The sequence below is a fragment of the Salvelinus namaycush genome, chromosome 10 (assembly GCF_016432855.1).
Source record: "Salvelinus namaycush isolate Seneca chromosome 10, SaNama_1.0, whole genome shotgun sequence".
Taxonomy (NCBI): Eukaryota; Metazoa; Chordata; class Actinopteri; order Salmoniformes; family Salmonidae; genus Salvelinus; species Salvelinus namaycush.
In genome coordinates this window covers 27227054-27251605 of record NC_052316.1, presented here as the reverse complement: position 1 = coordinate 27251605, position 24552 = coordinate 27227054, and the positions used below count along the sequence as shown (strand labels likewise).

The 24552-nt window shown below is 47.7% G+C and overlaps 1 protein-coding gene across 2 annotated transcripts in view; it reads left to right on the top strand.

Annotated features, from left to right (window-relative positions):
• Positions 1-24552, top strand: part of LOC120054912 (palladin-like) — a 58507-nt gene that overhangs the window by 16213 nt on the left and 17742 nt on the right. Inside the window, exons 1-3 of one of the 2 annotated variants that reach the window (XM_039002641.1) lie at positions 5277-5372; positions 22231-22911; positions 24304-24445. In XM_039002641.1, coding sequence (XP_038858569.1) covers positions 22421-22911; positions 24304-24445 — 633 coding nt within the window. In that variant the 5' untranslated portion in view covers positions 5277-5372; positions 22231-22420. Of the gene's footprint in view, positions 1-5276; positions 5373-22230; positions 22912-24303; positions 24446-24552 lie in introns of those variants that run through there. The other variant, XM_039002640.1, reaches the window with a different exon arrangement.

The window sequence follows — 24552 nt, the reverse complement described above, 5'->3', positions numbered from 1 at the left end:
GGGCTGAACCTGTTTTTAATTCTCATTTTCTTTATGGGGGCGTTTGTTAACAATACCACTGAAAATATAAAAAAAAAAGGTCCAAGCGTCTTCGACAGAGGCGATCAAGCTGATTCTATACCATTTTACAGAGGCCAGTTCATGAAGGAAGGCTTGCTCATTTAAGTTTTTTAGCAAGCGTCTATGACAAATCAGGACAGGTCGTTTCACTGAGCAGCCATTACGAACACAGGCTGTAAAACAGTGATCACTAAGGTAATTACAGAAAACACCAGACTGATACCTATCAGGATTATTTGTGAGGATAACATCAAGGAGAGTAGCCTTTTCTGGGTGTTTGGAGTCATACCTTGTGGGATTGGTAATAATCTGAGAAATATTTAATAGCTTTAGGACTTTTGTCAGGTAGTTTAAGCATGTCCCAGTTTAGGTCACCTAGCAGGATAAATTCAGACTTAGTGTAAGGGGCCAGGAGAGAGCTTAGGGCAGGTAGGGTACAAGTGCTGATGGAGGACGATAGCACCCAGCAACAGTCAACAAAGAGCTATTTGAAAGTTTAATGCTTAAAACCAGCAAATCAAACATCAGTATTCAAAACACTCTTCAGATGGCAACAAGATCATATTGTACAGCAATTTCATCAGGTAACATGATTACAAAGCCAGTTTATGTATAACCGTTGTTTATGATACAGTATATGTCAATGGGAAATTACGCATTTATGGTAGAAATGTGTTTTGGGGCTATCATGATGGAACATTTCTAGCTGAAGGCAGTTCCTGGAAAGAATACTAAGGTGCTCAGTTGGCTTTTGCCTGGGAGAGAGCAGGCTGGGCAGGTAACAGATTGGCTAGAGTAGAGTTATACCTGGGAGAGAGCAGGCTGGGCAGGTAACAGATTGGCTAGAGTAGAGTTATACCTGGGAGAGAGCAGGCTGGGCAGGTAACAGATTGGCTAGAGTAGAGTTATACCTGGGAGAGAGCAGGCTGGGCAGGTAACAGATTGGCTAGAGTAGAGTTATACCTGGGAGAGAGCAGGCTGGGCAGGTAACAGATTGGCTAGAGTAGAGTTATTGTCACGCCCTGACCATAGAGAGCCCTTGGTTCTCGATGGTGTTGTAGGTCGGGGCGTGACTAGGGGGGTGTTCTAGTTTTCCTATTTCTATGTTGGTGTACTTGGTATGGTTCCCAATTAGAGGCAGCTGTTTATCGTTGTCCCTAATTGGGGATCATACTTAAGTTCTCCATTGTTCCCACCTGGGTTGTGGGATATGTGTTTTGTGTATGTGCATGTAGCACCACTGATGTCACGGATTGTTTTGTTTGTAAGTTTCGCTTTATTAAAAGATGTGGAACTTTAATCCCGCTGCGCCTTGGTCCGTCTCTCATCACGATCGTGACAGATATATCTGGGAGAGAGCAGGCAGGGCAGGTAACAGGTTGGCTAGAGTAGAGTTATACCTGGGAGAGAGCAGGCTGGGCAGGTAACAGGTTGGCTAGAGTAGAGTTATACCTGGGAGAGAGCAGGCTGGGCAGGTAACAGGTTGGCTAGAGTAGAGTTATACCTGGGAGAGAGCAGGCTGGGCAGGTAACAGGTTGGCTAGAGTAGAGTTATACCTGGGAGAGAGCAGGCTGGGCAGGTAACAGATTGGCTAGAGTAGAGTTATACCTGGGAGAGAGCAGGCTGGGCAGGTAACAGATTGGCTAGAGTAGAGTTATACCTGGGAGAGAGCAGGCTGGGCAGGTAACAGGTTGGCTAGAGTAGAGTTATACCTGAGTTTTGTTATAGGCAAAGAGTTGTTGCTGGAATAGTTTGTACTGAGAATGTTTGATTTATTCAAGTCTTTGTCAATGACATGTTTGTTATTTTCTGTACAAAGTTTATTGGCCAATTAGTCCTGCACCTGTTAATATTGTAAATAAAATCTCTAAGAGAGGTGAGCACCAGAACATTCTGTCTGTCTCCTCACTGTTGATCAGTCGCTTCGGTTACTGCTTTGTCTTTCGTCTGTAGTTGTGTTGCGTTCAGGGTTGTGTTTGTGGACCGTAGTGCTCTATGGTCTTGTGTTCAGAGCCGTGTTGCTCTGGCTGCCAGGCTTTGTCACACATCTGTGCTGTGATTCAGAGCTGTACCCACAGCAGAGGCCTTGTGTTTATTAGGTGTAGCTCATAAACTCTAATGCTGTATTAACAATCACTTTCTTATAGAGGCATTGCGTGTGGTTTTATGGAAACATGTATGTTAAAGAGACACATATGGAACTGAGTTTATACACAGAGAAGTCTTGTTTCTTCATTATCAGCTGCCTGGAAAGCTCAAGATAGTCCTGAAGTTCATGTGCAACGTTTTTCATTAGTCATGCCATTAATGTATTTTTTTTTAAACATGAGTGTTTTTGTTTATCAGCTATCTGATTGGTTACATTTGTTGCCCTAAATGTGGACCTGGACTGTGAATGAATGCGTACAGAGAGAACTAGCCAGAGAAAGAAGAGAAAACGCTTGAGATAAAGAATGAGGAAAAGTAGAAGAGACCCAGGAAGGATCGATAACAGCAAGGCAGATCATTCCTCAGCAACCCCCAGACAGTGGGCAGTCCTTAAAACCTCTTATGGCTGCAAGCCCGAGGTCGGTACACCTATGACAACATCCCCCACCCCCCCCACACTGATTAGCATCGCTAGCATAGCGTCACAATTAAATAGTAGCATCTAAATATCATTAAATCACAAGTCCAAGACACCAAATGAAAGATACAGATCTTGTGAATAAAGCCACCATTTCAGATTTTTAAAATGTTTTACAGGGAAGACAAAATATGTAAATTTATTAGCTAACCACGTTAGCAAAAGACACCATTTTTCTTTGTCCACCATTTTTTCTCTCCACCAGTAGCTATCACCAATTCGGCCAAATAAAGATATTGATAGCCACTAACCAAGAAAAAACCTCATCAGATGACAGTCTGATAACATATTTATTGTATAGGATAGGTTTTGTTAGAAAAATGTGCATATTTCAGGTATAAATCATAGTTTACAATTGCACCCACCATCACAACTCGACTAGAATAAATACACTGAGCAACGTGTATTACCTAATTACTAATCATAAAACATTTCTTAAAAATACACAGCTCACAGCAATGGAAAGACACAGATCTTGTGAATTCAGACAATATTTCAGATGTTCTAAGTGTTTTACAGCGAAAACACAATAAATCGTTATATTAGCATACCACATGTGCAAACGTTACCAGAGCATTGATTCTAGCCAAAGAGAGCGATAACGTAATCATCGCCAAAATATATAAATTTTTTCACTAACCTTCTCAGAATTCTTCCGATGACACTCCTGTAACATCATATTACAACATACATATAGAGTTTGTTCGAAAATGTGCATATTTAGCCACAAAAAACCGTGGTTATACAATGACAAAACTAGCAAAACTAGCCTGAAAATGTCGGGCGCCATATTTGACAGTGATCTTGTCTCATGATTAACTATTCATAAACTTGACTACAAAAATATAAGTTGGACAGCTATCGAAAGACAAATTAGTTCTTAATGCAATTGCTGAATTACATTTCTAAAATTATCCTTACTGTGCAATACAGGGTTCGCCAAGCGAAGCTATACCAAAGAAAATGGCGGAATATGCGTTTAAAATTTTTCGACAGAACAACGATTTATCATCTTAAATATTTCTTACTATGAGGTGATCTTCCATCAGAATCTTGGGCAATGTATCCTTTCTTGGGTCTAATCTTCTTTTGGTCGAAAGATGTCCTCTTGTCCGTCGAAATGCCCACTAACGTTCGACCGGTACTGGAAACGTGCCCAAAGCTTCAAAGTGCATCACTAAGAATTGCCTCAAAATCGCACTAAACGGATATAAATTGCTATAAAACGGTTTAAATTAACTACCTTATGATGTCTTTAACACCTATAACGAGTAAAAACATGACCGACGAAATATTACTGGCTAAACCCAAGCTTGGAAAGAGAGCAGGTCCAACGTCCATCGTGCGTCAGGCGCAGCAGGAAAAGAACGGTACATCCGGTCTTTGGCTTTTTATACAGGCCCTGATTGCGCAATCGACTCCATTCAAATTGTCACCTCTTACTGACATCTAGAGGAAGGCGTGGGCAGTGTTTGTATCCTCATAGGATTTACAGGGACTTTAAAACTGACCTGGGACCAGAGGCCAACATTTCTGAAATCTCACTCCATATCAGCAAAAGTGCTGTAGAATGAGTTCTGTTCCACTCAGAGACATAATTCAAACGGCTATAGAAACTAGAGAGTGTTTTCTATCCAATAATAACAATAATATGCATATTGTACGAGCAAGAATTGAGTACGAGGCCGTTTGAAATGGGCACCTTAAACAGAGCTACTCAATACTGCCCCTGCAGCCATAAAAAGTTAAAAGGACATGGCGAGCAGCAGGATTGGCTGAGAGAGCTGACGCTGGATTGGCTCGTTAGGTTGAGTGACCTGCAGGGAATGGAGCAAGTTCTCAAATTAGGAAGAGTTGTTAGAGCTGACCTTCACAATACAAGAGGGAAGTGGAAGAGAGAGAGGGGTGAGCGGAGAGAAATACATGTAGAGTGGCGAAAAAGATACAGAGAGAGAGAAAGAGGGAGAGAGATGAGTGTGTGCTTGTTAGTTGACAGCATGGAAACAGAGGTCTTAGTTATCCCCTATGTTTCCCTGGACAGAGGTAATAGTATGTTAAACACAGGGAAACCCTAGCAGTTACACACTTTTGGGAATCACAAGTCAATCAACCTCTTTGATTGAGCCTGTCTTCCATAAGCAGCAGAGTGAGATACACAGACACTGACTTGGCCGTAAGTGGTGTGACTCGACACTGGGGAGATGACTGAATCCTCCTGAGAGAGGAGCTGAACCTGCCCTCGCCCTCCCTGGTCCAATCCCCGCCCCCCCCTGGTCCCCACACTGTCCCACCTGCTCCCCACCCCAGCCCCCTCTGGTCCAAACCCCCTACGATCTGGGTGTCACGTTCTTTCACAATCTCTCTCTCGCTCTCTTACTTTCAATCTTTTATTTCTGGGTCAAAAATAGCTGGCTGTTGTTATTCTAGGAGCCTGGTTCTGAAAGAGACGTCTCTAGATCAGTGGCCCGTGTTGCAGAGCTTTTATTGTGAAACAGAGGCTTTTATTGTGAAGAAGGTTTAGGCTGACTCATGCAGAGAGCAAGGGAGGCTGAGTCTGGCTGCTGGCTGCTCTATATATGCTGCTCCGCTACCTGGCAGACTGGCAGAAACAACCACACACATACACTCCTCCTGGGGAATACCTGAGCCGCAGACAGACACACTCACGTGGGCCGCGTCACTGAAGGTACTAGTCTTTCTTACAAATTCTTTACAGAATCAGACACAACTTTTGTCAATTTAACACACTTCAGTGGAAGTGAGCGTTTATAGGGAGAGGGAGAGAGGGGAAGGGAGAGAGAGGGAGGAGAGGGAGGAGAGGGTGACAAGCAAGCAGCAAGATGCTTTTCATTAACACTCAGTCAAGTTCAGTTCATTAGAGAGAGAGAAGACGATGTGAACACACATAGCATAGCATTAGCATAGCCACTGTTGCTTTACGATGAGCTCACTGCTTCAATGAAATACAGTGTTGCCATTGTTCTTTTTTCTGTGGTAAAACTTTGTGGGCTAAAACTGATCTCAAAATCAGTTAAAATCACAATCTGTCATTTATGCTTCTGAAGAACTTAAAAGGGTTGAATTGAGAGATGGAATGAAGGAGTACAGAATAAGGAGAGACACAAATGATAGAGAAGGAGAACCAGGAATGCTCTTTCGTAATTTCTGTCTGCTTTGCCAGCCCCTCAGACAGTTAATGTAAAAAGCATGTGTTGGAGTATGGATGTGTGGTTTATAGGACAGAGAGAGGCGGAGATAGAAACCCATTCATTTACTGGAAGTTCTGGGAAGTGGTTAGTCTGGAGAGGATAGGGCTGGAGGCAACTGGCTGCTTTACTGAGGGTGATAGGGTCTATGAGGTTGAGAAAGCGTAGTTGTGTGAGATGCTTTATTCTGGGTTGTGTCAGTGTTGTGTTAGTGGTGAAGGACCAGTTGTGTTTTTATATAGGTCAGTTGTGTGGTGCCACTTTGGGGTCTGATAGATTAGTTAGCACAATAGTGTCTGTCAGGTAAGAATAGTAGTGTCAGGTTTGGCTAGTCCTTCCCTGGGTTCTCTGGTTTCCACCCCCTCCCTACCCTCTCTTTCTCTGGCTCTCCTCTTTCTCCTTCTTCCTCTCCACTCCTGCTGCTAATCCCGTTTGATGGCGATGTCTTTCCCATTCCAATCCCAGGAAGAATGTCTTGAGCGTCCCTGCAATACAGAAAAACACTCTAACCGGACAGAAGGAGGGGAAAAGGGGGAGGGAAGGAGGGAGGGAGGAACGGGGGAGAAATGAAAGGAGGGAGGGAGGTAGAGAGGGAAGGAGGGATGGAGGGAAGGAGGGAGGAAGCGAGGGAGGAAGGGAGGGATCTCACTGTTCATTCTCTGCACTTCTCACCTATTATTTGATTCTACATAAAATGGCTCCCAAGATAGACTGATTAAATAGAGGGGGGAGTGAGAGAGATGGAGGGGGAGAGACATAACTTAAGGGGTTGATGGGAGCTGGAGCAACCCTGAACTGTTAGTCTGGTCAGAATGAGCCACGCTCTGTGCAGTTGTTAAAGCGGGGGAAAAGAAAACAGTCTGGTTCTGTTGTATGTGTTGTGTGTGCAATTAGAGCCAGAGAGAGATGGGAGGGAGTGGGGTACAGACGGAGCAAGGGAGGAGGTGAAAGAGAGAAACATACAGAGAAAATACATTTGGAAGTCTAGGAGAACAAAGACAGAGAGAAATTGAGTTGGACAAGGAGAGAGAGAGAGAGAGAGAATGGGAGTTGATAACAAAAAGTCATATTTTACTTTATGCTTTTCTGGTTTCCTTTGTTGTCTATATGAAACATGTCAGGGACTACTGCCAATACAGACCCTCAAGTTGAACTGATCTAGGAGCTGAGTCTAGGGGGGTATGAAATGTCCATGGAAAGTTGGACGGCTCCTCTGTCTCCTCTCTCTCTCCTGAGGAGGAGCACTCAGCCAAACCATGGGAGGAGGGATTAGGGAGAGCTGTGTGAGTCGCTGTGAGTGAAGAGTTTGGGCCTGCACGGTGGTAAATTAGCCTGTGATGTGGGTCAGGTCAATGGGTTAATTCTGGTTCTAAATCTGACTGGACTGGAGGTTCAGCCAACATGCACCTCCATGTGGAAAAGGATATGATTTAGACTGATGATTTAGACTGTACTTTCATTCAAAATATCCAAATTGTGTGTGTACATGTAGGCCTACTTGTGTATGTTCTGTCTCTGTTTGTGTTTGTTTTTGTGCGGTTTGGGTTTGTGTGCGCACAGCCCACACCTGTTTGAGGGCTTCACTTGAATTTGTTGATGGAAGTTTATCACGCCCACCAGTTGATCTCATCCAGTGATCTAAAGTGATGATGTCAAACATAAACATTCAGCTATCTTGCTGGGGGTGTTTGTATACAGGAGTCCTGTGAACTGTTATTGCAGCCGCTTATCATAAACTTAACAAAGGACTAGTCTCCCCCTCCTCTAATAGAACTCCAAATGGTTGTCTAAAAAAGAGCTTTGTTTTTATTACAGACCCTTGGTGACCAATGTATGTGTAATGACCTGCTACTTTGCTGTTGGAAATACAGATGTCATAGTGTAAACATTATTCGGCAGCGACGGAACAAATCATTAAGAACTGTGTTATGGTGATTTTGGCCCATAGCTATAGGATTCCTGTTTCTTGCTACAGCCACCTGTGTTATGCGTCTCCACAACAGGAGAAGATACCCATTGATGGCACATCGATCCATCAGTATTTCCTTAATTAAAGTCAACCAAATAAGTAGTAGCTAGTAGTCAGTCAGGTAGATAACCAGCCAGTTAGTCAGAGTCTGTCAGTCTCAGTCAGTTCAGTCAGTCAATATGTCAGACAGTGTGACAGACTAGGCTGTTTCTGTCAGTCTCAGTCAGTTCAGTCAGTCAATATGTCAGACAGTGTGACAGACTAGGCTGTTTCTGTCAGTCTCAGTCAGTTCAGTCAGTCAATATGTCAGACAGTGTGACAGACTAGGCTGTTTCTGTCAGTCTCAGTCAGTTCAGTCAGTCAATATGTCAGACAGTGTGACAGACTAGGCTGTTTCTGTCAGTCTCAGTCAGTTCAGTCAGTCAATATGTCAGACAGTGTGACAGACTAGGCTGTTTCTGTCAGTCTCAGTCAGTTCAGTCAGTCAATATGTCAGACAGTGTGACAGACTAGGCTGTTTCTGTCAGTCTCAGTCAGTCAATATGTCAGTGTGACAGACTAGGCTGTTTCTGTCACGGATCAGTCAAGTGCAGGTTGACACACTGTAACAATGATGTAATGGGGGTGTGTTAATACAGGTGAAGGAAGTGTGAAACATGCTGTCAGGCACAGTGAGACACTGATCACTGATCATACTGTACTGTCTGTCTGCTCATGCTTGTGGAGGTGTGTTTGACAGAGAGAGCGAGGTGTATTTGCATACGTGATTGCAGTGGGAGTCAGACTCAGGAGTCTCTGGTATTTTCCCATGCTCCTATTGATTTCACCCTGCGTTTCTGGATCTGGTCTGATAAACTCTTGGCCCCGGGCATGGTTTGGAGCCAGCATGTTGTTGTGCCACCCCCTTGGTGTGTTTCCACTGTAACACACACACACACACACACACACACACACACACACACACACACACACACACACACACACACACACACACACACACACACACACACACACACACACACACACACACACACACACACACACACACACACACACACACACACACACACACACACAGAGAGAGAGAGAGCGGCTGTATTTGTTTTGGAGGTGTAATGCCAGAGCTCCATTCTGTTGTTTAGGTATATATCATTCATGTTTGACAAGGCCACACTTTTTAAAAGCTGTAGACTGGCATGGTGATGTGTGGTTAAACAGTGACACACACACACTCATAAACACACATTAATATGTAGGTACAAGTCTGATTGTGGTAAAATGTACAAATGTTGTTCAGAAATTTGAGTAGATCAACAGCTTTTCACTTATACATAGCTGGCTTGTACGGTATGTATACAGAGTGCAGCAGGAAGCTTAGCCCCTTGTTGTTGTTTACAGAAAGAACCCCCTCATTATTGGCTATTTACACTCAACTACTTCCTGTCATCCCATGGTCGCTTCCTGTCATCAGTGAGTGCTGCTGGCGGAATCCCATAAACCCTTTCCCTCCTCTACTCCTAGTCAACCAGCGGCTAACCAAAGACATTCTCCCCTTCCCCGTACCCAAACAAGCGAGGTTGTAAAACCCAGCGATGGCTCACAGCTTGCATGGCGGCATGTCAGTCAGTCAAACTGTAGATCCGTATATCTGTATAGACTAGAGGCCATCATTGTCTAGGAAGCACAAACCAGTGACTGTGTGTGTAAACAGGACATTTATAGACAGGTTGATTAGAGAGAGCATTGATTAAAGACAGCATGATTAGAGTCTATGGAGGAGAGGCAGCTCTGTGGCTGGCAAGGTCTGTTTCAGCTTGCTTCCGCTGACTGCTACAACATGGTCTGTTTCAGCTTGCTTCCGCTGACAGCTACAACATGGTCTGTTTCAGCTTGCTTCCGCTGACTGCTACAACATGGTATGTTTCAGCTTGCTCTGACTGCTACAACATGGTCTGTTTCAGCTTGCTCTGACTGCTACAACATGGTCTGTTTCAGCTTGCTCTGACTGCTACAACATGGTATGTTTCAGCTTGCTCTGACTGCTACAACATGGTATGTTTCAGCTTGCTCTGACTGCTACAACATGGTCTGTTTCAGCTTGCTTCCTCTGACTGCTACAACATGGTCTGTTTCAGCTTGCTTCCGCTGACTGCTACAACATGGTCTGTTTCAGCTTGCTCTGACTGCTACAACATGGTATGTTTCAGCTTGCTCTGACTGCTACAACATGGTCTGTTTCAGCTTGCTCTGACTGCTACAACATGGTCTGTGTCAGCTTGCACTGACTGCTACAACATGGTCTGTTTCAGCTTGCTCTGACTGCTACAACATGGTCTGTTTCAGCTTGCTCTGACTGCTACAACATGGTCTGTTTCAGCTTGCTCTGACTGCTACAACATGGTCTGTTTCAGCTTGCTCTGACTGCTACAACATGGTTTGTTTCAGCTTGCTCTGACTGCTACAACATGGTATGTTTCAGCTTGCTCTGACTGCTACAACATGGTCTGTTTCAGCTTGCTCTGACTGCTACAACATGGTCTGTTTCAGCTTGCTCTGACTGCTACAACATGGTCTGTTTCAGCCTGCTCTGACTGCTACAACATGGTCTGTGTCAGCTTGCTCTGACTGCTACAACATGGTCTGTTTCAGCTTGCTCTGACTGCTACAACATGGTATGTTTCAGCTTGCTCTGACTGCTACAACATGGTATGTTTCAGCTTGCTCTGACTGCTACAACATGGTCTGTTTCAGCTTGCTCTGACTGCTACAACATGGTCTGTTTCAGCTTGCTCTGACTGCTACAACATGGTCTGTTTCAGCTTGCTCTGACTGCTACAACATGGTATGTTTCAGCTTGCACTGACTGCTACAACATGGTCTGTTTCAGCTTGCTACATGATGCTATAGAAGACAGATTCAATTAACTCTTACTCAGACAAGCAGGGCCTGACTCCGTTAAGCTCAGTGATGCTGCTAATGTTTGCATGTAGGAACTGGAGTTAAAAAACCACCACCAAAATAATTGTATAATTGACGTGTTATTATGAGTGTAATTGAATGCTGAATGGTAAGTCAATCAAAAAGTTTTTCCTGAAGCACTCTCTCATTGTGTTCAATGTTAAAGAATTTACACCCAGGAACCAGGCCAACTGAGTGACGCAGTGGTCTAAGGCACTGCATCTCAGTGCTAGAGGCATCACTACAGACACCCTGGTTCGAATCCAGGCTGTATCACAACTGGCCATGATTGGGAGTCCCATAGGGTGCGCACAATTGGCCTACACTCGTCTGGATTTGGCCGGTGTAGGCTGTCATTGTAAATAAGAATTTGTTCTTAACTGACTTGCCAAGTCAAATAAAGGTTAAATTATTATAAAAACATTTTTAATAAAGTATTTTTCAAGATGAGAGAAAAAGAGAAATAACATTTAACAGCTTATTAATACCTCCAGATGGAGGCTGAGAGAGAAGGATAAGGAGAAAGAAAGAGCGAGATTTAACTGTAATGTAGCGTTACAGTTTGGAATGACAGAGCTGAGCTCTGCAGTTTTTTCACACTGTAACTGGGTGTTGTGTGGGCCAGTTGGCTCAGCTCGGTACAGCACAACACTGGGCCGTTGACATGGAGACAGAGAGCAGGACGGTTCCCTCCCTCCCTCCCTGCAAGTCCCTACTGCACCGCAAGACAGAGGAACAGACTGTCAGAGGAACCGAGGAAATAAATGAATTAACGTCAGTCATTTCAGCAGTTTCTGTCATTTATTAGCTGCTCACAGGAGAGAGAACGTTTTTACCAAGTATCAACTCAGAGCTTTGTACCTTGTAGAAATTCTGTCTACATACAGTAAGTGTAGACCTACAGTTTTGTTTCTATTACCCCAGAGTCAGACTGGCATCTAGAAAACATGCAGTTGAGAACAGCTATAGGAAAAGACCCTTTCAGACTTAACAAGGCATGTGGAGAGTTGAATGTTAATTGTTGTAAATTAATAGTCTGTATGGTTTTAAGTCAATGAACATCCGCCTCTTTTAAATATATTTTTAAGAGGGGTTGATTGGGTGGAATGCTCCTCTTTTTGTTCCCAGAGTTGGTGACTAAATCATGTCAAATGACCATGATGTAACGACCTGGGTGTCGGGGGGTGCGAAGTCAGACGCAGGAACAGCAGAGCTTCAATATGTTGAGTCTTTAATGCCCAACTGGCAAACAAAATGTCCAACACGGACATACTGGGTGTCATACACAACGGTCCAACGACACGAGAAACAAACCCAGTCCACAATAACAATATCCACTCCCGAAATCCAAAAGCTACAATATAACAATCCCGCACCAAGAAGCGTACGGGCTGGCTGACTAATAAAGCCACACTAATTAACAACTAACTGAACACAGGTGATACAAATAAACACATAAGGAGGGGGAGGAAAAAGAGTCAGTGGCAGCTAGTAGGCCGGTGACGACGACCGCCGAGCGCCACCCGAACGGGAAGGAGAGCCTGCCTCGGTTGAAGTCGTGACAGTACCCCCCCTCTGACGCGCGGCTCCCGCAGCGCGCCGACACCGGCCTCGAGGTCGACCCGGAGGACGAGGCGCGGGGCGATCCGGATGGAGGCGATGGAAATCCCTTAACATAGATGGATCCAAAATGTCCTCCACCGGTACCCAGCACCTCTCCTCCGGACCGTACCCCTCCCAGTCCACGAGGTACTGCAGGCCCCTCACCCGGCGTCTCGAGTCCAGAATGGCCCGTATCGTGTACGCCGGGGACCCCTCGATGTCCAGAGGGGGGGGAGGGACCTCCGGCACCTCACCGTCCTGCAGGGGACCAGCTACCACCGGCCTGAGGAGAGACACATGAAACGAGGGGTTAATACGATAATAGGAAGGGAGTTTTAATCGATAACACACCTCGTTTATTCTCCTCAGGACTTTGAAGGGCCCTACACACTGCGGCCTCAGCTTCCGGCAGGGCAAGCGGAGGGGTAGGTTTCGGGTCGAGAGCCAGACCCTTTCCCCCGGTACAAACACGGGAGCCTCACTGCGGTGGCGGTCAGCGCTCCTCTTCTGCCTACTAGTAGCTTGTTGGAGGGACTCCTGGACGGCCCTCCAGGTCTCTTTGGAGCGCTGTACCCACTCCTCCACCGCAGGAGCCTCGGTCTGGCTCGGATGCCATGGTGCCAGGACCGGCTGGTACCCCAACACACACTGAAAGGGGGACACATTAGTAGAGGAGTGGCGTAGTGAGTTCTGGGCCATCTCGGCCCAGGGAATGTATCTCGCCCACTCCCCTGGCCGGTCCTGGCAATACGACCGCAGAAACCTACCCACCTCCTGGTTCACTCTCTCCACCTGCCCATTACTCTCGGGGTGAAAACCGGAAGTCAAGCTGACCGTGACCCCCAGACGCTCCATGAACGCCCTCCATACTCGGGACGTGAACTGGGGGCCCCGATCAGAAACGATGTCCTCCGGCACCCCGTAGTGCCGGAAGACGTGGGTGAATAAGGCCTCCGCAGTCTGTAGGGCAGTAGGGATACCGGGCAACGGGAGGAGACGGCAGGACTTAGAAAACCGATCCACAATTACCAGAACCGTAGTGTTTCCCTGAGAAGGGGGGAGATCGGTCAGGAAGTCCACGGACAGATGAGACCATGGCCGTTGTGGAACGGGGAGGGGTTGCAACTTCCCTCTAGGAAGGTGCCTAGGAGCCTTACTCTGAGCGCATACCGAACAGGAGGAGACATAAACCCTAACGTCCCGAGCTAAGGTAGGCCACCAATACCTTCCCCGAAGGCTCCCCACTGTCCTCGTCACCCCAGGGTGACCCGAGGAGGGTAGGACATGAGCCCACCGAATCAGTCGGTCCCGAACACCAAGCGGTACATACTTACGGCCCGCCGGACACTGAGGAGGCGCGGGTTCCGCCCGTAGCGCCCGCTCGATGTCCGAGTCCACCTCCCATACCACTGGCGCTATCAGCCTCGAGGCGGGGATGATGGGAGTGGGTTCGGTGGTCCTATCCTCCGTGTCGTAAAGGCGGGACAGTGCGTCAGCCTTTACGTTTTGGGAGCCGGGTCTGTAGGACAACGTGAACCTAAACCGGGTGAAAAACATGGCCCACCTTGCCTGACGCGGGTTCAGTCTCCGAGCTGCCTGAATATACTCCAGATTCTGGTCGTCGGTCCAGATGAGAAAGGGGTGCTTAGCCCCCTCAAGCCAGTGTCTCCACACCTTCAGAGCCCTGACCACCGCTAACAACTCCCGATCCCCCACATCATAGTTACGCTCCGCTGCACTGAGCTTACTAGAGAAGAAAGCGCAGGGGCGGAGTTTTGGTGGCGTACCCGAGCGCTGTGATAGCACGGCACCCACCCCAGCCTCGGACGCGTCCACCTCCACTATGAATGCTAAAGAGGGATCCGGATGCGCCAACACGGGAGCATCCGTGAACAGAGCCTTCAACCTGTTGAAAGCTCCGTCCGCCGCCGCTGACCACCGCAACCGCACCGGGCCCCCCTTTAACAGTGAGGGAATGGGAGCCGCTACCTGACCAAAACCCCGGATAAATCTCCGGTAGTAGTTGGCAAAACCCAAAAACCGCTGCACCTCTTTCACCGTGGTTGGAGTCGGCCAATTACGCACGGCCTTTATGCGGTCACTCTCCACCACCACCCCCGAGGTGGAAATGCGATAACCCAGGAAGGAGACGGCTTGTTTGGAGAACACACACTTCTCAGCCTTGACTTATAGGTCATGCTCCAGCAGTCTGCCAAGCACTTTGCGCACCAGAGATACATGCGCGGCGTGAGTAGTTGAGTAGATCAGAATGTCATCGATATACACAACTACCCCCTGCACGTGCAGGTCCCTGAGAATGTCGTCTACAAAGGATTGGAAAACGGCTGGAGCATTCTTTAACCCATACGGCATGACGCAGTACTCATAGTGGCCCGATGTGGTACTAAATGCGGTTTTCCACTCGTCTCCTTTCCGAATACGCACCAGACTGTACGCGCTCCTGAGGTCCAGTTTTGTAAAGAACTGCGCTCCGTGAAATGATTCCACCGCCGAAGCGATGAGAGGTAGTGGGTAACTAAACCCCACTGTGATGGCATTTAGACCTCTATAATCAATACACGGACGCAAACCTCCCTCCTTCTTCTTCACAAAAAAGAAACTCGAGGAGACGGGTGAGATGGAGGGCCGAATGTACCCCTGTCCCAGAGACTCCGCGACATATGTCTCCATAGCCAACGTCTCCTCTTGGGACAAAGGGTACACGTGACTCTTGGGAAGCGCAGCGTTAACCTGGAGATCTATCGCACAATCCCTACCCGGTCGATGTGGTGGTAATTTCGTCGCTTTCTTTTTACAGAAAGCGATTGCCAAATCGGCATACTCGGGGGGAATGCGCACCGTGGAACCCTGGTCTGGACTCTCCACCGACGTGGCACCAATGGAAACTCCCAGACACCTTCCAGAACACTCCTCTGACCACCCCTGGAGAACCCCCTGTCTCCACGAAATATTGGGATTGTGCCGGGCCAACCAGGGAATACCCAGCACCACTGGAAACGCAGGCGAATCAATAATAAAGAGACTGATACGTTCCCTATGATTCCCCTGCGTCACCATGTCCAGGGGAACTGTGGCCTCCCTGACCACCCCTGACCCTAATGGCCGGCTATCTAGGGAGTGCACGGGAAAGGGAGAATCTATCGGCACAAGCGGAACGCCCAACTTTCGGGGGAGTCCGCGATCCATAAAGTTCCCAGCTGCACCTGAATCGACTAGTGCCCTATGCTGGGAAGAGGGGAAAAAATAAAGGAAAAAAATTGAGACAAACATGTGACCAACAGGGGGTTCTGAGTGAGTTTGGTGCTGACTCACCTGGGGTGATCGAGAAGCGTTCCGCCTGACATCTCGACTCCCAGACAGACCCCCCCAGCACCGATCGGCCGTGTGTCCTCTCCGACCACAGCTGGTGCAGGGGAGGCCTCCTCCTCCGATACCCCTAGGCGCGGCCCCTCCCAACTCCATCGGGATGGGAGCCGGGGCGCTGGGTGGTGGAACGCACAGGACCCTCTCCGAACGCCCGCGGGCAGCCAGCAGATTGTCCAGTCGGATGGACATGTCAATAAGCTCATCCAAAGAAAGAGCGATGTCCCGACACGCTAGCTCCCTGCGGACGTCCTCCCGGAGATTACACCGGTAGTGGTCAATAAGGGCCCTGTCGTTCCACCCTGATCCTGCGGCCAAGGTCCGGAACTCCAGCGCGAAATCCTGTGCGCTCCTCTTCTCCTGCCTGAGATGAAATAGTCTCTCACCCGCCGCTCGGCCCTCTGGGGGGTGGTCAAACACGGCACGAAAACGACGGGTAAACTCCGGGTAGTGCTCCTTCGCTGAGTCCGGGCCATTCCAGACTGCGTTGGCCCACTCCAGAGCACGACCCGTTAGGCAGGAGACGAGGACACTCACCCTCTCCGCTCCCGAGGGAGTGGGGCGAACAGTGGCCAGGTATAGCTCCAGTTGGAGTAAGAACCCCTGACACCCTGCCGCCGCTCCATCATAATCCCTCGGGAGCGTAAGACGGAGCGCGCTGGAGCCGGGGGATGGAGAGTCCTGAGGGAGGGGAGCCGAAGGTGGAGAGAGGAGCCCACTCCTCTCCCATCGCTCCATTCTCTCCATCATCTGGTCCATGGCTGATCCGATCCGATGGAGGACGGTGGTGTGGTGGAGAACCCGTTCCTCCATCGATGGGAGAGGGTTGGCTGCTGCTCCTGCTGACTCCATTTAGCGGGTGCGGGATTCTGTAACGACCTGGGTGTCGGGGGGTGCGAAGTCAGACGCAGGAACAGCAGAGATTCAATATGTTGAGTCTTTAATGCCCAACTGGCAAACAAAATGTCCAACACGGACGTACTGGGTGTCATACACAACGGTCCAACGACACGAGAAACAAACCCAGTCCACAATAACAATATCCACTCCCGAAATCCAAAAGCTACAATATAACAATCCCGCACCAAGAAGCGTACGGGCTGGCTGACTAATAAAGCCACACTAATTAACAACTAACTGAACACAGGTGATACAAATAAACACATAAGGAGGGGGAGGAAAAAGAGTCAGTGGCAGCTAGTAGGCCGGTGACGACGACCGCCGAGCGCCACCCGAACGGGAAGGAGAGCCTGCCTCGGTTGAAGTCGTGACACATGAGGAGAAATTCATGGTGTTGTTGGCTCATTCAAGACTAATAGATCCGTCCTGTTATCAATAGAGAAAGAGTTTGATTGAGAGAGATGGAATAGTTCTCTGAGTCATTTCATAGGTGGATGTTGGCTAGGCAGATCTGGTTGAAGGCTGGACCATGCAGGGTCACAGTGTCAGGGTTATGTAGTGTCCGGCTGGCCCACACCTGCTATCCTGGAGGCAGACAGACCTTTTAAAGGACAATAAAATGACTGATGAAGCTGAACAATTACACTGTCTGATCTTCTCACTGACAATATGATATTATCTGACAAATGCTAATCCAATGGAAACATTGAAATTAAAGTAAAATGTCAGAGTTGACATAAAATACAATTGGAAAGTTAGTCATATGCAGAAAGTGGGACAAATAAATCTTGATCATGTGATTGCCCTTTAGTAAAATAAGGAAGTGGAATTGGACTGTAGTAACTGTTCTATATAAAGAAAGAACACCTTTTAAGGCAAGGAGATGATGTCAGTCAGTCATAGCCGGCCAACATCCACTCTGCCTCCCCCATATACTAAGGAGAATTCTAGAGACCGGAGAAAAAACACTAAGACAACTTTTTGGATATATTTGTCAATTCAAACTGGGCTCCTAGCAATGAGATTCTCCAAGATATTCTAGGCAGGCTGCAAACCATCAGGTGGGTTATTAACAAATGCAGGCACGTGGACAAACTGTTTTAAAGGCTCTCCAAATGATTGAACGCACAACACAGGCAGTCCGGCAGTGAAGGAGTCTGTTGAAGAGAGAAAGACAGAGTGAAAGACAAGGCGCTGAGGAAATGAAGTGCGTTTCCCCTCTGCTTGAGCGAGCGGGTGAGGCGAGGCGCTTCTGCCTCATGCGCTGAGAGAACATAGCCAAAAAAGGAATGAAACCGGTACAGAGGAGTGGACGCCGAGGCTGGCTCTCTCAGCAGATGCCAAACTATTCTTGTAAAAGTGCTCTTTTGGTGGAGGCTTGAATGTCCAACATTGCTGGGATTTTTAGGAAAACACATGGTGAAAAGTGCACTGCACTATGTGCTATTTCTTATAAACTGTAGCCTACAACAGCACACAGGTTCTGACAGGTTGGAGTGATTGAAATAATGAATGTTTATTTGGGTCTGAAGTTCCACTGTTGATACACTCTTAGAAAAAAAGGGTTCCAAAGGGTTCTTCGGCTGTCCCCATAGGAAAACCCTTTTTGGTTCCAGGTAGAACCCTTTTTGGTTACATGCAGAACCCTCTGTGGAAAGGGTTCTCTATGGAACCCAAAAGGGTTATTCCTGGAACCTAAAAGGGTTCTTCAATGGATTCACCTATGGGTTCTCCTATGGGGACAGCCAAAGAACCATTTTAGATACCACCTTTTTTTCTAAGAGTATACTAATGATGGGAGCATGTTTATTTTACCTTTATTTAACTAGGCAAGTCAGTTAAGAACAAATTCTTATTTGCAATGACAGCCTAGGAACAGTGGGTTAACTGCCTTGTTCAGGGGCAGAATGACAGATATGATCTAGCAACCTTTCGGTTACTGGCCCAACATTCTGGACCCTCAGACAGAAAATGAAAAATAGCAGAAAAAACTCTTCCTGATTATTCAGCATCTGGAACAGATTGTGAGAATGCAGGTCTAGTGGAGTCCTGATGACAAGGCATGTTGCTGTAGCTATAGTCTTCTACCCAGGCTTTCTGAAGGACTCACTACTAGTCACACTAAGACTGGGCCATTAACATGAAGGTCTCTGACACATTGGGGTTTTATAGCTTTCCCAAAGACCCTTCTCCCCTCCTGCTACCCTGAGAAGATAACTCTTCCATTTCATGTGTGTCCTGGAGTTCCCACTCTACAGTCCTGTTACAAGCCCCCAGACGCAAGTAAAAGATGTCCCTGTAATTTACCCCGTCAAAGCATGGAGTGGACATAGGATGCGTAGTTTACTCGCCCCCCTTTTTCATTCCAGTCTACAATGTCACGTTGTATAAATGATTGGAGACAGGCGCAGGAATACGTAATAGGGGGTTTTAATACTCCACCAAAAATACAACATGCCATGAAAAGGCACGGGGACGAAGCCCAAAACAAACACATATACAAAACACACGGATGTAACCCAAACAAAAGAGCGAGGTAAAACCGCTAATAAATACACGGGACGAGACCCGCAATACACTAGGCGGGGTGAGACCCGTAATAACCAATGCACAACAATACATGGGACGAGATCCGTAATAACAAGTGCACAATACACGCAGCACGAAAGCCGAAACAACAAAGCACAGGTACTCACAAGACCAACGGACATGGGAACAATAACCAGCAAGACAATGGTGAACAAAGGGCACATATATACAACTACTAATCAGGGGAATTGGAATCAGGTGTGCGTAATGAGACAGTTCAGTGACGCCTAGAGGCCGGTGACCTCCAAGACTGGTGCACGGAATGAGCAGCAGTACCGGGGGAATCCGTGACAGTACCCCCCCCCCCCCCAACGGTCCATCAGGGCGCCAAAGTTGCGTCGGACGGGCTAGTTGCAGCTGCCGAAGTTGTGATGGCGTCGGACGGGTCAGAGGTTTCTTATTAACTCATCTATAGCATGGTAAATCCACGAGGCAATCTTTTCAAACTACTCTTACACTAAAAGGGCATTATCATCATGTTCACAATTTCACAGTATTTCACTCACTGGACAGTTTATTAGGTACACCCATGTGGTACTGGGTCGGACCCCCCTTTGCCTCCAGAATAGCCTGAAATCTTAGGCATATATTCTACAAGGTGTTGGAAACGTTTGTTGCTTAGTTGGTGTCAAGGGACCTAGCGTGTGCCAGAAAACATTCCCCACACCATTACACCTCCGCCACCAGCCTGTGCTGTTGACACCAGGCAGGATGGGTCGATGCTGCTTACGATGCTGCTTAAACCAAATCCTGACTCTGCCATCAGCATGACGCAACAAGAACCGGGATTCAACGGACCAGGCAATGTTTTTCCACTCCTCAATTGTCCAGTGTTGGTGATCGTCTGCACACTGGAGCCGCTTCTTCTTGTTTTTAGCTGATAGCAGTGGAACCTGGTGTGGTCGTCTGCTGCAATAGCCCATCCATGACAAGGATCGACGAGTTGTGCATTCCGAGATGTCATTCTGCACACCACTGTTGTACTACGCCATTATTTGTCTGTTTGTGCATGATTCTTTTCATTCTCCTTCAACCTCTCTCATCAATGAGCTGTTTTCTCCCACAGGACTGCCTCTGACTGGATGTTTTTTTGTTTGTTGCACCGTTCTCGGTAAACCCTAGTCACTGTAGTGCGTGAAAAGCCCAAGAGGATAGCCGTTTCTGAGATACTGGATCTGGTACTCCTGGCACCTCACGTACGTCACTCATTTTGCCCATTTCTAACATTTTAATGGAACAGTAACTGAATGCCTCAATGCCTGTCTGCCTGCTTTATATAGCAAGCCACGGCCAGGTGACTCATTGTCTGTAGGAACGATACATTTTCGTGAACAGGGTGGTGTACCTAATAAACTGAGAGGTGAGTTTGACTGCACTGGGCCTTTAAAACGGCAACAATTTCGCTACGCCCCATGGCAAAATGTGTAGAATTACAGGAAATCAGTAGGATCAGTAACCTCCTGAAAGTCTTAGCTTCCCCATCCACTGATCCCAGACCAGGCCGGGCCAGAAGTGATGAGTGTACTGTGAGTAGACAGTGTAGGGCTCAGTGTGTGAAATCCTCATTCAGCCATACCTCTGTGACAGAATACAATACTCCATCATTAGGACTCACCCCTGCCTGAGAACAAGATGCGACAGAGACGTGTTTGTTTTTGTTGTTTCATCACATTTCCCTTTAAGAGATGTGAGCTGCCACACCTTGTCCCTAGTACAGTACTTGTCTCGGTATGTCTCTCTCCTGTCTGTACCGAAATCAATTACATTATTACAATGTTATTATCATGTATTTTATGACCATGTCTAGTCTTGTCCTTGACCCCGCAGAGGTCATCACACTGTTGAGCGTTTGTCATAATGGAAGACAACATTGGCAAAACTTCCTCACATTTCGTACTCCGGTCTCCTTTTAAATTTTTTTATTGTTTGATGTGGCTGTTGACTGGCTGGCCTTTTAACAAGTCTTTCTGGAGCTATCAGTCCCTGCACCCTGTGCAGTGGTTTCCTCCCCACTAATCAGCACTTTACACAACACACACACATATACACACACACACACACACACACAGATGGTAGCTCGGATGGCTAGCTGAATTAACCACACCCCACGGTCCCCCTGAACCCTTTAACCTCAGACTTGACAAGCTATCAATTCCAGGCTGGTGAAAAAACGTAATTCCTGATCGAGGAACCCTGGACGGTCCAGTGCTGATGTCATCCCCACAACTATGTGTGCGGTTTTCAACTACTCACAGTAACAGCCTGTAACTTTAGAGCAATGTCTCAGCATGACTGGGATGCTCATTCTCTATGATTGTTAAATTGCCAATCACAATTGTCTATGTAATTTGCGTAACCAGAGAGAGACGGGGAACGGGGTATTGTGTCAGTCACGGGAAAATGGATGACAGCCGCATGCTTTCATAACATTTCTACAACGTGTCTGAAACCTTGTAGCAGTGTTAACTCATCCTGTCCAGCATTTTAGTGGGGTTGAGAGGATGTAGTGTGTTAGCGGGTATGTGTCCTATGTGCTGATTGGTGACCTGGGGGAGGGAACTACTGCTGCCTGGCTCTCTGGGCATTTCTACATTTCTACTGACTCTGACACAGTATGGAGGATATACAGTATGGAGTCTAGGCCTTTACTGTATGAATTCCATTGGTCCAAACTTTATGGTATGCGTCTGATCTACGTGTGTGTGTGTGTGTGTGTGTGTGTGTGTGTGTGTGTGTGTGTGTGTGTGTGTGTGTGTGTGTGTGTGTGTGTGTGTGTGTGTGTGTGTGTGTGTGTGTGTGTGTGTTCCTGCGTTCACTTAGCTGACAAGCTTGTTTGAACTTTGTCCATTTTGTTGAATTTTTTAAAACTGTTTGACACGATCATTCACAGTGATCCCACTGTCCAGTAGATGATGCCCTTGTGTCCTTCCTTCCAGGAACGCAGAACAGTTGAAGCAGCTGCAGGATCAGATTATATTGGAACAGCAGGAAGCAGCCAATTGGATCCAACATCAGGAGCAAGAGCAGGAAGTCCCGCCTCTGCCACAGCAGCCCCAGGAAGTGCCCTCTCTGCCCTCTCCTTCTCTTCCCCCTCCTCCCTCCTTCCAGGAGCTGGAGAGCAGCGCCATGCAGACCAGCACCTTCAACTACGCCCGGCCAAAGCAGTTCATTGCTGCCCAGAGCCCTGGGGGGACTGGCCCTATGGGGGGCTATGTCACCCAGTCCTCGGGGTCCTCTGGTTCCAGCCTGCCCTCACCCCTCTCCCCACCCACCTCACAAAAACCCTTCACCAGGGTTGTCCTGCCTCCCTTCAGTAAGAGCGGCAGCATTGAGTCTCAGTCCCCTTCCTCTCCCTCCTTCCCACCTCCACCTCCTCCCTTCCTTAGTAGCAGCATTTCATCCTTGTCAGGCCCTGCCAAAGACTTCCCTCCACCCCCTCCTCCCCCTCCTCCACCTGTCTCTTCGGCTCCCCCCTACTCCCTCGCCCACTCCAACAGCTCCTCCCCCTTCACCTCCATGCCCCAATCACCTGCTGGCTTCCTGGCCTCTGTCCTTCCAGCCACACCCACTAGCCCATCCTTCAACGCCCTGGGCCTGCCTAAAGGGAACGGGACTATGTGAGTATCTATACACTGACTGTGCACACTGTTACACTGGCTCTCTGTGGGGCAGTACCCTATACTTTCAGACCCTTTCATTCTCCAGTCAAATGGTAGTGTAATGTGTGTATATCAGTCAGTGAGTGACAGCCTGTAGCAGGTCTGTCTCTGTGGAGCCAGGCTGGCTCTCCCTCTCCCTCCAACCCCATCAGGACAGCCTGCCGCCTAGCAGCAGCTGGAGGTTGGAGGTCTGCTGCTAGATGGAAGATGACGTGTTTACATTCTTATACAGCATGTTTACAGCACAGAGACCAGGGCTATTACAGACATACACTCAACCTCAGCTCAGAGAGCACCGTCTCCTGAGGGGGGGGGGGGGGGGGGGATTTTGTGTGTGTGTGTGTGTGTGTGTGTGTGTGTGTGTGTGTGTGTGTGTGTGTGTGTGTGTGTGTGTGTGTGTGTGTGTGTGTGTGTGTGTGTTAGAATGTTTTGCCCATATGGAAAATATACACAATGGCTTGTGTGAAGGGAGTGACTAAGTCAAAGCCAAATAAACAGATATTTGAAGGGTTTATGCATAGCTGAGATTTCAACTCACACTGCTGCACTCCAAAAGGGTACTGCAGGTGTTCCCATAGGAGAACCCTTTTTGGTTCCAGGTAGAAGTCTTTTGGGTTCCATGTAGGACCCTCTGTGGAAAGGGTTCTACATGGAACCCAAAAGGGTTCTACCTGGAACCAAAAGGGGTTCTTCAAGGGTTCTCTTATGGGAACATAAGAAGAACCCTTTTCGGGTTCTAGATGGCACCTTTTTGGGAATTTTCCAAAACATCAATCATATTTCTCAAGTCAAAAAAGCCCCCCCATCTCAGGCCAGTCCTGACTATGAGGCGGATGCACCCAGAGTGAGCTTGGTCATGTTTATGTTTAGTTAACTGATAGAGATCTGGTGTTGTGTATATAATCCTGACTCTGATTTGTCTGATGATGCCTGGCTGGCTGGAGAAAACATCCACTATACTCTGCTGTCAAACACACTCTCCTCCTACCCTCCTACAAGGCCATTCCACCCCCCCCCCCCCCCTCTTTTTCATCAAGCCCTTTCCTCTGTCTGTTTTTCCCCTCACCATGGCATTCCTGCAGCAGGGGAGAGAGATAAGAGGACCCTGTGTAGAATGCTTGAGTTAGACAGATAAGAGAGAGAGAGGGAACGAGAGAGGAGAAGGAGAAGGGGCTTATTCTGACTATCACAGGTTCAAATAAATCACAGTCAGTCCAACACACACACAAACAACAGATGATATATCATGATCTACTGCAGAACGACACAGCAGCTGCTATTGAGTAAAGTCGGTTTAAAGGTCTGGGGTGCCATGTTCTAATCCCCTGGTCTGTTGTTGTGTTCTGTCAGCAGTGCTTTTCCCCGGAAGCAGTCCAGAGGAACCCCACGCCTGGCCTCAGACTCTGACATCCAGGGAACCAAGGATGCTGTCATTCAGGACCTGGAGAGGAAGCTACGATTCAAGGAGGAGCGCATGAGCAACGGACAACAGGTGTGTGTGTGTGTTACAGAGTGCCTCCACAACACTGTAGATGACTGTGTGTTTGTAGGTAACTAGGGAATGAAGCTGTTTTGTAACATTCATTAATACAAGCACTC